This window comes from Ranitomeya imitator, chromosome 4 (assembly GCF_032444005.1).
Source record: "Ranitomeya imitator isolate aRanImi1 chromosome 4, aRanImi1.pri, whole genome shotgun sequence".
Classification (NCBI taxonomy): Eukaryota; Metazoa; Chordata; class Amphibia; order Anura; family Dendrobatidae; genus Ranitomeya; species Ranitomeya imitator.
Genome location: NC_091285.1, coordinates 9,173,868 through 9,187,502, shown reverse-complemented (window position 1 = coordinate 9,187,502; position 13,635 = coordinate 9,173,868). Strand labels below are relative to the sequence as shown.

The 13,635-nt window shown below is 43.1% G+C and overlaps 1 protein-coding gene across 3 annotated transcripts in view; it reads right to left on the bottom strand.

The window, feature by feature from the left end:
- The window catches only part of CACNA2D4 (calcium voltage-gated channel auxiliary subunit alpha2delta 4), a 158,688-nt gene that overhangs the window by 131,933 nt on the left and 13,120 nt on the right, over positions 1-13,635 (bottom strand). For all 3 annotated transcript variants that reach the window (XM_069762928.1, XM_069762929.1, XM_069762930.1), the window contains exons 3-6: positions 9,875-9,991; positions 8,576-8,635; positions 1,932-2,094; positions 68-199 (exon numbers count right to left, since the gene is read on the bottom strand). In XM_069762928.1, the coding sequence (XP_069619029.1) occupies positions 68-199; positions 1,932-2,094; positions 8,576-8,635; positions 9,875-9,991 (472 nt within the window). The remainder of the gene's footprint in view (positions 1-67; positions 200-1,931; positions 2,095-8,575; positions 8,636-9,874; positions 9,992-13,635) is intronic.

Sequence of the window (13,635 nt, the reverse complement as noted above, 5' to 3'; positions counted from 1 at the left end):
TGCTTGGTGTCAGTGAATGGAAGGGACCTGGATTGGGGGAATTATCCAGGTAATTCGTCCCTCTTACCTGGATAGAGGCGGAAAAACCCGGTGGAGCTACCAAAATACTGCCAGGTGAGTGTGGGGTCTCTCTGGAAGTTGACCACAAACACAGGGTTCAACGCCTCAGACATGTACACCCCGTTCAGGATATCTGGATCTAAAATCATGAAATTTGGGAGAATATTAGAAAACATCTGTAATCTTTCACTGTTAGGTCAGGATCTATTTGAAATTGTTTCAGAAAATGAAGTATTTCTCCCAAAAAATTATTGCAATTCCCTACGTTCTGTTATATACATGTTTATTTCCTTTGTATGTATTGAACAACGCAAAAAAAAGAGTAATTTGGACATAATTTCATACAAAACCCCACACATGGGCTGGACAAAATTGTTGGCACCCTCAGGTTAATATTTGGTTGCCCCCTTTGGAATAAATCCCTGTAATAAGTCACATCCTATAACTATCCACAAGCTTCTTCCTCCTCTCAGTAGTTGTCTTGGACTCTTCTTTTGTAAACTGCTCCCAGTCTCATATTTACCTTTTCCCAACATCAACTGTAAGACCCATGCCCTAGAAGGCAAATCCAGGTTTCTGACACTGGGGACTACAGTGCCACCCAAAATCCTTTGGTAATCCTCAGATTTCACGATGCCTTGCACACAGTCGAGGCACCTAGTGCTAGAGGCAGCAAAACAACCCTAAAACATCTGTGACCCTCCACCATGTCTGACTGTAGGTACTGTGTTCTTTTCTTTGTAGGCCTCATTCTGCTTTTGGTACATAGTATAATGAAGTGCTTTACCAAAAATCTCTTTGTCTCATCTGTCCACAAGACACTCCAAGAAGTATCTTGGCTTACTTACGTACTGCAGTCTAGCTTTTTATGTCTTTGCGTCAGCAGTGGGGTCCTCCAGGGTCTCCTGCCATAGTTTAATTTCATTCACATGGGGACGAATAGTGTGCGCTGACACTGATGCACCCTGAGCCTGCAGGATTTTTGATGACCTTGATTGGCTCTTATCCACCATCCGGACTATCCTGTGCTACAACTTTTCACCAATTTTTCTCTGACGTCGAAGTCCAGGGAAATTAGCTACAGTGCCATGGGTTGTAAACTTCTTGATTATGTTGTGCACTGTGGACCAAGGAACATCAGGATCTCTGGGAGATGGACTAATAACCTTTAGATTGTTGATATTTTTCAGCAATTTTGGTTCTGAAGTCCTCAGACAGTTCTCTTCTCTTTCTGTTCTCCATGCTTAGTGTGGAACACACACACGCACAATGCAAAGATTGAGTCAACTTTTCCCCTTTTTATCTGGTTTCAGGTGTGATTTTCATATTGCCCACACCTGTTACTTGCCACAGGTGAGTCTGAACGAGCATCACATGCTGGAAACAAAGTTATTTACCCACACTTTTTGGAAAGGTGCCAACAATTATGTCCAGCCCATTTTATGGATTTTGTGTGAAATTATATCCAATTTGCCTTGTTCAAACATACACACACAAAGGAAATAAACACATGTATAACAAAACATGTGTAATTACAATAATTTTCAGGGAGAAGTACTTCATTTTCAAAAACAATTTCAAGGGTGTCAACACTTTCAGGTATGACTGTATATGACGCATGTCCTGCTGTGTTGAATTGTGGGAGGTGTAGTGTTCACACTGCACTAGAATAAGAAATAAATATATATTTCTCGCACTGAAAACTATGATATAAAAAAATACAAAAATGACTTTTTAGCCTTGTAAATAATAATTACGAAAAGAAGAAAAAATTACCTCGTTATGCTCTACCTGCCCAGCAGAGGGCAGTACGGAGCGCAGGTAGTTGTGCGCATGCGCAGCTCTGCTTCCCTCCTGCGGGGAGCGCTCACCTTTGTTATACACGTTGGTGGGCAGCTGGATGTTACTGAGGGTCGTGTTCACCATCAGATTATTAAAGTGCTCGTTATGTTCCAGGATGAATTCGTTCCCCAGCTCCACATAATTATCTTTGTCGTCCTTCTCGTTAATCCGTACGGAATTATAGTACTCAAACTGCAAAGAGATGAAAGGGCTGATTATACGCCGGTAACCCGACGCTACAATTACCAATATTCATTAATAGGACGGATCAACCAGGGGGAAGAAGATGCATGTTTGCCGGAGGCTCCATGCAGGAAGTAGCTAGCTTCTCCTCCTACTCGCCTTTAGCCTAGATTTAGGAAAACACCCAATGTTCCTCCTGGCACAGAAGTGGTTGCCAGCTATGGACATGGGAACTCTGCTGACCACAATCCCTAAACCTATCAAACACACTAGAAATAGCCGTGGATTGCGCCTAACGCTCCCTATGCAATTCGGCACAGCCTAAGAAACTAGCTAGCCCTGAAGATAGAAAAATAAAGCCTACCTTGCCTCAGAGAAATTCCCCAAAGGAAAAGGCAGCCCCCCACATATAATGACTGTGAGTAAAGATGAAAATACAAACACAGAGATGAAACAGATTTAGCAAAGTGAGGCCCGACTTACTGAACAGACCGAGGATAGGAAAGGTTACTTTGCGGTCAGCACAAAAACCTACAAAAAGACCACGCAGAGGGCGCAAAAAGACCCTCCGCACCGACTCACGGTGCGGAGGCGCTCCCTCTGCATCCCAGAGCTTCCAGCAAGCAAGACAACAAATAAATAGCAAGCTGGACAGAAATAATAGCAAACCAAAGAAATACAAGCTGGAACTTAGCTTCTGATGGGAAGACAGGTCACAAGAACGATCCAGGAGTGAACAGACCAATACTGGAACATTGACAGGTGGCATGGAGCAAAGATCTAAGTGGAGTTAAATAGAGCAGCAGCTAACGAATTAACCTCGTCACCTGTGAAACTCAGAAACACCCACCAGAGGAAGTCCATGGACAGAACCAGCCGAAGTACCATTCATGACCACAGGAGGGAGCCCGACAACAGAATTCACAACAGTACCCCCCCCTTGAGGAGGGGTCACCGAACCCTCACCAGAGCCCCCAGGCCGACCAGGATGAGCCAAATGAAAGGCACAAACCAGATCGGCAGCATGAACATCAGAGGCAAAAACCCAGGAATTATCTTCCTGACTATAACCCTTCCACTTGACCAGGTACTGGAGTTTCCGTCTCGAAACACGAGAATCCAAAATCTTCTCCACCACATACTCCAACTCCCCCTCAACTAACACCGGGGCAGGAGGATCAACGGATGGAACCACAGGCGCCACGTATCTCCGCAATAACGACCTATGGAACACATTATGGATGGCAAAAGAAGCAGGAAGGGCCAAACGAAATGACACAGGATTGATAACCTCAGAAATCTTATACGGACCAATGAAACGAGGCTTAAACTTAGGAGAGGAAACCTTCATAGGAACATAACGAGACAACAACCAAACCAAATCCCCAACACGAAGTCGGGGACCCACACAGCGCCGGCGGTTAGCGAAACGTTGAGCCTTCTCCTGGGACAATGTCAAATTGTCCACCACATGAGTCCAAATCTGCTGCAACCTATCCACCACAGTATCCACACCAGGACAGTCTGAAGACTCAACCTGCCTTGAAGAGAAACGAGGATGGAAACCAGAATTGCAGAAAAACGGCGAAACCAAAGTAGCCGAGCTGGCCCGATTATTAAGGGCGAACTCAGTCAACGGCAAAAAGGACACCCAATCATCCTGATCAGCAGAAACAAAGCATCTCAGATATGTTTCCAAAGTTTGATTGGTTCGTTCGGTTTGGCCATTTGTCTGAGGATGGAAAGCCGAGGAAAAAGACAAATCAATGCCCATCCTAGCACAAAAGGATCGCCAAAACCTTGAAACAAACTGGGAACCTCTGTCAGAAACGATGTTCTCCGGGATACCATGTAAACGAACCACATGCTGGAAAAATAAAGGCATCAAATCAGAGGAGGAAGGCAATTTAGACAAAGGTACCAAATGGACCATCTTAGAAAAGCGATCACAAACCACCCAAATGACCGACATCTTTTGAGAGACGGGGAGATCCGAAATAAAATCCATAGAAATATGCGTCCAGGGCCTCTTCGGGACCGGCAAGGGCAAAAGCAACCCACTGGCACGAGAACAGCAGGGCTTAGCCCGAGAACAAGTCCCACAGGACTGCACAAAAGAACGCACATCCCGCGACAAAGACGACCACCAGAAGGATCTAGCCACCAAATCTCTGGTACCAAAGATTCCAGGATGACCAGCCAACACCGAACAATGAACCTCAGAGATAACTCTACTCGTCCATTTATCAGGGACAAACAGTTTCTCCGCTGGGCAACGGTCAGGTCTATCAGCCTGAAATTTTTGCAGCACCCGCCGCAAATCAGGGGAGATGGCAGACAAAATTACCCCCTCTTTGAGAATACCCGCCAGCTCAGGAACACCCGGAGAGTCAGGCACAAAACTCCTTGACAGGGCATCAGCCTTCATATTCTTAGAGCCCGGAAAGTACGAAACCACAAAATCAAAACGGGAGAAAAATAATGACCATCGAGCCTGTCTCGGATTCAACCGTTTGGCAGACTCAAGATAAGTCAAATTCTTGTGATCTGTCAAGACCACCACGCGATGCTTGGCTCCTTCCAGCCAATGACGCCACTCCTCGAATGCCCACTTCATGGCCAACAATTCACGATTACCAACATCATAGTTACGCTCAGCAGGTGAAAACTTTCTAGAAAAGTAAGCACATGGCTTCATCACCGAGCCATCAGAACTTCTTTGCGACAAAACAGCCCCTGCTCCAATCTCAGAAGCATCAACCTCAACCTGAAACGGAAGCGAAACATCTGGCTGGCACAACACAGGGGCAGAACAAAAACTACGCTTCAACTCCTGAAAAGCCTCTACAGCCGCAGAAGACCAATTGACCACATCAGCACCCTTCTTGGTCAAATCAGTCAACGGTTTAGCAACAGTAGAAAAATTAGCGATGAAGCGCCGATAAAAATTAGCAAAGCCCAGGAACTTTTGCAGGCTCTTCACAGATGTTGGCTGAGTCCAATCGTAAATGGCCTGGACTTTAACAAGGTCCATCTCGATAGTAGAAGGGGAAAAAATGAACCCCAAAAATGAAACCTTCTGAACTCCAAAGAGACACTTTGACCCCTTCACAAACAAGGAATTCGCACGAAGGACCTGGAACACCATTCTGACCTGCTTCACATGAGACTCCCAATCATCTGAAAAGACCAAAATATCATCCAAATACACAATCAGGAATTTATCCAGGTACTCTCGGAAGATGTCATGCATAAAGGACTGAAATACTGATGGAGCATTGGAAAGCCCGAATGGCATAACCAGGTACTCAAAATGGCCCTCGGGCGTATTAAATGCTGTTTTCCATTCATCGCCTTGTTTAATACGCACAAGATTATACGCCCCTCGAAGATCTATCTTGGTGAACCAACTAGCCCCCTTAATCCGAGCAAACAAATCAGACAGCAGCAGCAAAGGATACTGAAATTTGACTGTAATTTTATTGAGAAGGCGGTAATCAATACAAGGTCTCAAAGAACCATCCTTCTTGGCCACAAAAAAGAACCCTGCTCCTAACGGTGATGACGACGGGCGAATATGACCCTTCTCCAAGGATTCCTTTATATAACTCCGCATAGCGGCGTGCTCTGGCACAGATAAATTGAACAGTCGGCCCTTAGGAAACTTACTACCAGGAATCAAATTAATTGCACAATCGCAATCCCTATGAGGAGGTAGGGCACTGGATTTGGGCTCATCAAATACATCCCGATAATCCGACAAAAACTCTGGGACTTCAGAAGGAGTGGAAGACGAAATAGACAAAAATGGAATATCACCATGTACCCCCTGACAACCCCAGCCGGACACAGACATAGATTTCCAGTCCAATACTGGATTATGAACCTGTAGCCATGGCAACCCCAAAACGACCACATCATGCAGATTATGCAACACCAGAAAGCGGATATCCTCCTGATGTGCAGGAGCCATGCACATGGTCAATTGGGTCCAATACTGAGGCTTATTCTTGGCCAAAGGCGTAGCATCAATTCCTCTCAATGGAATAGGATACTGCAAGGGCTCCAAGAAAAAACCACAGCGCCTAGCATACTCCAAGTCCATCAAATTCAGGGCAGCGCCTGAATCCACAAATGCCATAACAGAATAGGATGACAAAGAGCAAATCAGAGTAACGGACAAAAGAAATTTAGACTGTACCGTACCAATGGTGGCAGACCTAGCGAACCGCTTAGTGCGCTTAGGACAATCGGAGATAGCATGAGTGGAATCACCACAGTAAAAACACAGCCCATTCCGACGTCTGTGTTCTTGCCGTTCAGCTCTGGTCAAAGTCCTATCACATTGCATAGGCTCAGGCCCATGCTCAGATAGTACCGCCAAATGGTGCACAGCTTTACGCTCACGCAAGCATCGATCGATCTGAATGGCCAAAGACATAGACTCATTCAGACCAGCAGGCATGGGAAATCCCACCATGACATCCTTAAGGGCTTCAGAGAGACCCTTTCTGAAGATTGCTGCCAGGGCACATTCATTCCACTGAGTGAGCACAGACCACTTTCTAAACTTCTGACAATATATCTCCACTTCATCATGATCATGACACAGAGCCAGCAAGATTTTCTCTGCCTGATCCACTGAATTAGGTTCGTCATAAAGCAATCCAAGCGCCAGGAAAAACGCATCAACATCACGCAATGCCGGATCTCCTGGCGCAAGGGAAAATGCCAAGTCTTGAGGGTCACCACGTAACAAAGAAATAATGATCTTTACTTGTTGAACAGGGTCACCTGAGGAGCGAGGTGTCAAGGCAAGAAACAATTTACAATTATTTTTGAAATTCAAGAACTTAGATCTATCACCAAAAAACAAATCAGGAATAGGAATCCTAGGCTCTGACATCGGATTCTGAACCACAAAATCTTGAATGTTTTGTACCCTTGTAGTGAGATTATCCATCCAAGAGGACAGACCTTGAATGTCCATGTTTACACCAGTGTCCTGAACCACCCAGAGGTAAAGGGGAAAATAGAGACAAAACACACTGCAAAGAAAAAAAAAATGGTCTCAGAACTTCTCTTATCCCTCTATTGAGATGCATTAGTACTTTGGGCCACCTGTACTGTTATGACCTGGTGGTCAGGACAATAATGGACCTGGTGGATAAGAGCACACGGAATGACCTGATAGTTACTGATAATAAGGACGAGCTCTGGGACGTGGGAACTCTGCTGACCACAATCCCTAAACCTATCAAACACACTAGAAATAGCCGTGGATTGCGCCTAACGCTCCCTATGCAACTCGGCACAGCCTAAGAAACTAGCTAGCCCTGAAGATAGAAAAATAAAGCCTACCTTGCCTCAGAGAAATTCCCCAAAGGAAAAGGCAGCCCCCCACATATAATGACTGTGAGTAAAGATGAAAATACAAACACAGAGATGAAACAGATTTAGCAAAGTGAGGCCCGACTTACTGAACAGACCGAGGATAGGAAAGGTTACTTTGCGGTCAGCACAAAAACCTACAAAAAGACCACGCAGAGGGCGCAAAATGACCCTCCGCACCGACTCACGGTGCGGAGGCGCTCCCTCTGCGTCCCAGAGCTTCCAGCAAGCAAGACAACAAATAAATAGCAAGCTGGACAGAAAAAATAGCAAACCAAAGAAATACAAGCTGGAACTTAGCTTCTGATGGGAAGACAGGTCACAAGAACGATCCAGGAGTGAACTAGACCAATACTGGAACATTGACAGGTGGCATGGAGCAAAGATCTAAGTGGAGTTAAATAGAGCAGCAGCTAACGAATTAACCTAGTCACCTGTGAAACTCAGAAACACCCACCAGAGGAAGTCCATGGACAGAACCAGCCGAAGTACCATTCATGACTACAGGAGGGAGCCCGACAACAGAATTCACAACAGGCTCCCAGACACCTTCACCTAAGGCCGAATTCTGATGTCCAAGCACGGACCGGCCTACGAACATGATCCCCTCGTGGGCAAAAACAAGGCTGTCAAGTTTGGGTCAGGAGACCTATGTGCTCGCCAGTATTGTAATAAATGGGCAATGGGCACTGAGGGGTCTTACTCTAGCAATGAAGTGCCCCTTATATAAAATGTAGCAAAATACACAATTTCCGCTGCGGCTTTCTGGCCACAGTCTCAGTTTATCATGCAGAAAGACATGCATCTGAAACATTACATGTGAATGTACACATTAACTGCTCTTGGCAGCACATTGCCTGGTTACACACTACGATGTGCTGCCGAGAACGTAAGCATGATAATCAATTCCTCAATATACATCGGGTGATAGGCGGCCTGTTGATACTGCACGATTATCAGGAAATCTTAGGAACCTTCATTCCAGATGATTAGACAGGGTCTAACACTTGGGTAAAGATGGGTGACCAAATGACAGAACACGTGGCTCCATATGTGTTAATAAGTCCGACAGGACTTGACGTAACTAAGGATCACTCACCTCCAGGGATGAATTAAACTCGTGGCGTAAATCCGCTTCTTCTGCCGCCTCCACCAGTCTCTATAGAGAAATAAAAGGAAAATAAAAGATTGGGCACATTGAAATCCAACATGCCAAACCATTCACAACCCTAAATACATGATAGCAACAAGGGCAAGATTGGACAACTTTCTTCTCAAGTAGGCACAATTGTGAATGAAGACATTGAGCAGGAAGGGCATGCTGGGAGATGTCAGCTCAGAATTGTGAATGAAGACATTGAGCAGGAAGGGCATGCTGGGAGATGTCAGCTCAGAATTGTGAATGAAGACATTGAGCAGGAAGGGTATGCTGGGAGATGTCAGCTCAGTATTGTGAATGAAGACATTGAGCAGGAAGGGCATGCTGGGAGATGTCAGCTTAGAATTGTGAATGTAGACGTTGAGCAGGAAGGGCATGCTGGGAGATGTCAGCTCAGAATTGTAAATGAAGACATTGAGCAGGAAGGGTATGCTAAGAGATGTCAGCTCAGATTTGTAAATGAAGACATTGAGCAGGAAGGGTATGCTGGGAGATGTCAGCTCAGAATTGTAAATGAAGACATTGAGCAGGAAGGGCATGCTGGGAGATGTCAGCTCAGAATTGTGAATGAAGACATTGAGCAGGAAGGGCATGCTGGGAGATGTCAGCTTAGAATTGTGAATATAGACGTTGAGCAGGAAGGGCATGCTGGGAGATGTCAGCTCAGAATTGTAAATGAAGACATTGAGCAGGAAGGGTATGCTAAGAGATGTCAGCTCAGAATTGTGAATGAAGACATTGAGCAGGAAGGGCATGCTGGGAGATGTCAGCTCAGAATTGTAAATGAAGACATTGAGCAGGAAGGGCATGCTAGGAGATGTCAGCTCAGGATTGTGAATGTAGACGTTGAGCAGGAAGGGCATGCTGGGAGCTGTCAGCTCAAAATTGTGAATGAAGACATTGAGCAGGAAGGGTACGCTAAGAGATGTCAGCTCAGAATTGTGAATGAAGACATTGAGCAGGAAGGGTACGCTAAGAGATGTCAGCTCAGAATTGTGAATGAAGACATTGAGCAGGAAGGGCATGCTGGAAGATGTCAGCTCAGAATTGTGAATGAAGACATTGAGCAGGAAGGGCATGCTGGGAGATGTCAGCTCAGATTTGTGAATGCAGCTATGAAATGTTTGATAATCTGACACCTGCTAAATAGCCAGCATGTCCCTAGAGAAAAGAGAAATATGTCTGAAAAATGGAGGCAAACAAAGAGGAACAAGCGAATATCAGATGTAACTCTGCTACCTCCACCGCCACCACCTTCCTCCGCAGCATGCTCTCCATCTCTTCTGAGAACTTCCTGACCAGCTCCAGTCCATCCACCTCCTCGATGCTCAACGTGGGCTCCACGTCCTTGTACTTCTGTCAGGAGCATAAAAAATAATTACACTAAAATAATGTGTGATTGCGTAAGTGTGAGCACCCCCTTATATTTGGGACTGTGGTTGTGTTAAGTATTAGCCAATCACATTTCCCCCCACGATACATAGTAGTCAGTGCTCGGCAGCCATCATTTACAGCGATTCTGATTAACCCCAGAGAAAGCGGTGCGGTTCTTGGGAGGATTTTCCTGATATTTTCTGGTCCATAAACAGCTGACAACACAGCAAAGGATCTCACTGAGGAAACTTATCAGTCAGGAGAAGAGACTAAAACATTTTGCAGGCATAAGATGTATCACGAAGCACTGTGAAGACATCACCAAGAAGTGGACGTCCCCAAAATTTTGATTAAAAGACGAGAGGAAAATTATTCCGAGCAATGCCAAGAGGTCCGACAGCAACATTAAAGGAGCTGCAGGAACTTCTGGTCAGTCCTGGTAGTGTGCTTCATGTGACCAAAATCTCCTGCATTCTTCTTATGTTCGTCCTGTGGGGTCTGGTGGCAAGATGGAAGCCTTTTATTACACAGAAAAATATGCATGAAAACCTCCATCAAGTCTGACAAAAGCAGGAAACATGTTTTGCCTGATGAGAACAAGGTGGAAAGTTTTGGACATAATTTCAAATGCTGCAAAGCCAACAGCGTGTATCACCAGATCACCATCCCCACAGTGAGGCATAGCGGAGGCAGCATTGTGCTTAGGAGCTGTTATATTTACGGCAGCTGTAACTGCGGCTTTAGTCAAAGTGCAGGGCGTTATGAACACTACGAATATTAGTCAGTTCTGCATCAAACTCATCAGGCCTCTGCTAAAAAGCTGAAGATGAAGAGGAATATCATCTTCAGCACAATGAGCCTAAGCGACCTTCAAACCACCAAGAGAACGGCTTACCCTGAAGGAGATGGAAGTTATGGAGCAGCCCAGCCCGAGCCCTGACCAAAACCCAAGTAACAACCTGAAGATGGCGCTCTACACAGGGGATGACCCCCAATCTGACAGATGTGGAGCTGCTGCAAGGAGAAGCAAAGATCGCCAATTCTACATGTGCCGAGCTGATAGACCCCGACCGAAAAAGACTGAATGCTGCCAGAAATTCACAGGGGACTGAACCAAAGTATAGGGAGCAGTATTATAGTAGTTACATTCTTGAACATAGGGGGCAGTATTATAGTAGTTATATTCTTGTACATAGGAGCAGTATTATAGTAGTTATATTCTTGTACATAGGAGCAGTATTATAGTAGTTATATTCTTGTACATAGGAGCAGTATTATAGTAGTTATATTACTTTACATAGGAGCAGTATTATAGTAGTTATATTATTGTACATAGGAGCAGTATTATAGTAGTTATATTCTTGTACATAGGGGCAGTATTATAGTAGTTATATTCTTGTACATAGGGACAGTATTATAGTAGTTATATTCTTGTACATAGGGGTAGTATTATAGTAGTTATATTCTTGTACATAGGAGCAGTATTATAAGTTATATTCTTGCACATAGGAGCAGTATTATAGTAGTTATATTCTTGTACATATGAGCAGTATTATAGTAGTGATATTCTTGTACATAGGGGGCAGTATTATAGTAGTTCTATTCTTGTACATAGGAGCAGTATTATAGTAGTTATATTCTTGTACATAGGAGCAGTATTATAGTAGTTATATTCTTGTACATAGGAGCAGTATTATAGTAGTTATATTCTTGTACATAGGAGCAGTATTATAGTAGTTATATTCTTGTAGATAGGGGCAGTATTATAGTAGTTATATTCTTGTACATAGGAGCAGTATTATAGTAGTTATATTCTTGTACATAGGGGCAGTATTATAGTAGTTATATTCTTGTACATAGGAGCAGTATTATAGTAGTAATATTCTTGTACATAGGGGGCAGTATTATAGTAGTTCTATTCTTGTACATAGGAGCAGTACTATAGTAGTTATATTCTTGTACACAGGAGCAGTATTATAGTAGTTATATTCTTGTACATAGGAGCAGTATTATAGTAGTTATATTCTTGTAGATAGGGGCAGTATTATAGTAGTTATATTCTTGTACATAGGAGCAGTATTATAGTAGTTATATTCTTGTACATAGGAGCAGTATTATAGTAGTTATATTCTTGTACATATGAGCAGTATTATAGTAGTAATATTCTTGTACATATGAGCAGTATTATAGTAGTTATTATATTCTTGCACATAGGAGCAGTATTATAGTAGTTATATTCTTGTACATAGGAGCAGTATTATAGTAGTAATATTCTTGTACATAGGAGCAGTACTATAGTAGTTATATTCTTGTACATAGGAGCAGTATTATAGTAGTTATATTCTTGTACATAGGAGCAGTATTGTAGTAGTTATATTCTTGTAGATAGGGGCAGTATTATAGTAGTAATATTCTTGTACATAGGAGCAGTATTATAGTAGTTATATTCTTGTACATAGGAGCAGTATTATAGTAGTTATATTCTTGTACATAGGAGCAGTATTATAGTAGTAATATTCTTGTACATAGGGGGCAGTATTATAGTAGTTCTATTCTTGTACATAGGAGCAGTACTATAGTAGTTATATTCTTGTACATAGGAGCAGTATTATAGTAGTTATATTCTTGTACATAGGAGCAGTATTATAGTAGTTATATTCTTGTAGATAGGGGCAGTATTATAGTAGTTATATTCTTGTACATAGGAGCAGTATTATAGTAGTTATATTCTTGTACATATGAGCAGTATTATAGTAGTTCTATTCTTGTACATAGGAGCAGTACTATAGTAGTTATATTCTTGTACATAGGAGCAGTATTATAGTAGTTCTATTCTTGTACATAGGAGCAGTACTATAGTAGTTATATTCTTGTACATAGGGGCAGTATTATAGTAGTTATATTCTTGTATATAGGAGCAGTATTATAGTAGTTATATTCTTGTACATAGGAGCAGTATTATAGTAGTTATATTCTTGTACATAGGAGCAGGATTATAGTAGTTATATTCTTGTACATAGGAGCAGTATTATAGTAGTTATATTCTTGTACATAGGAGCAGTATTATAGTAGTTATATTCTTGTACATAGGAGCAGTATTATAGTAGTTATATTCTTGTACATATGAGCAGTATTATAGTAGTTATATTCTTGTACATAGGGGCAGTATTATAGTAGTAATATTCTTGTACATATGAGCAGTATTATAGTAGTTATTATATTCTTGCACATAGGGGGCAGTATTATCTACTATATAATTGTCTGAGGGTCACTTCCGTCTTTCTGTCTGTCTGTCTTTCTGTCACAGATATTCATTGGTCGCGGCCTCTGTGTCATGGAAATCCAAGTCGCTGATTGGTCGCGGCAAAACAGCCACGACCAATCAGCGACCGGCAGAGTCCGGCAGAAAAATGGCCGCTCCATACTCCCCTCCAGTCATCCAGTCAGCCCTCACACAGGGTTAATGCCAGCGTTACCGGAGTGCGGTGTAACGCACTCCGGTTACGCAGCTATTAACCCTGTGTGACTAACTTTTTAGTATTGATGGTGCGTCTGCAGCTTCAATAGTAAAAACATGTAATGTTACAAATAATAATAATTAAAAAAAAGGTTATTCTCACCCTCCA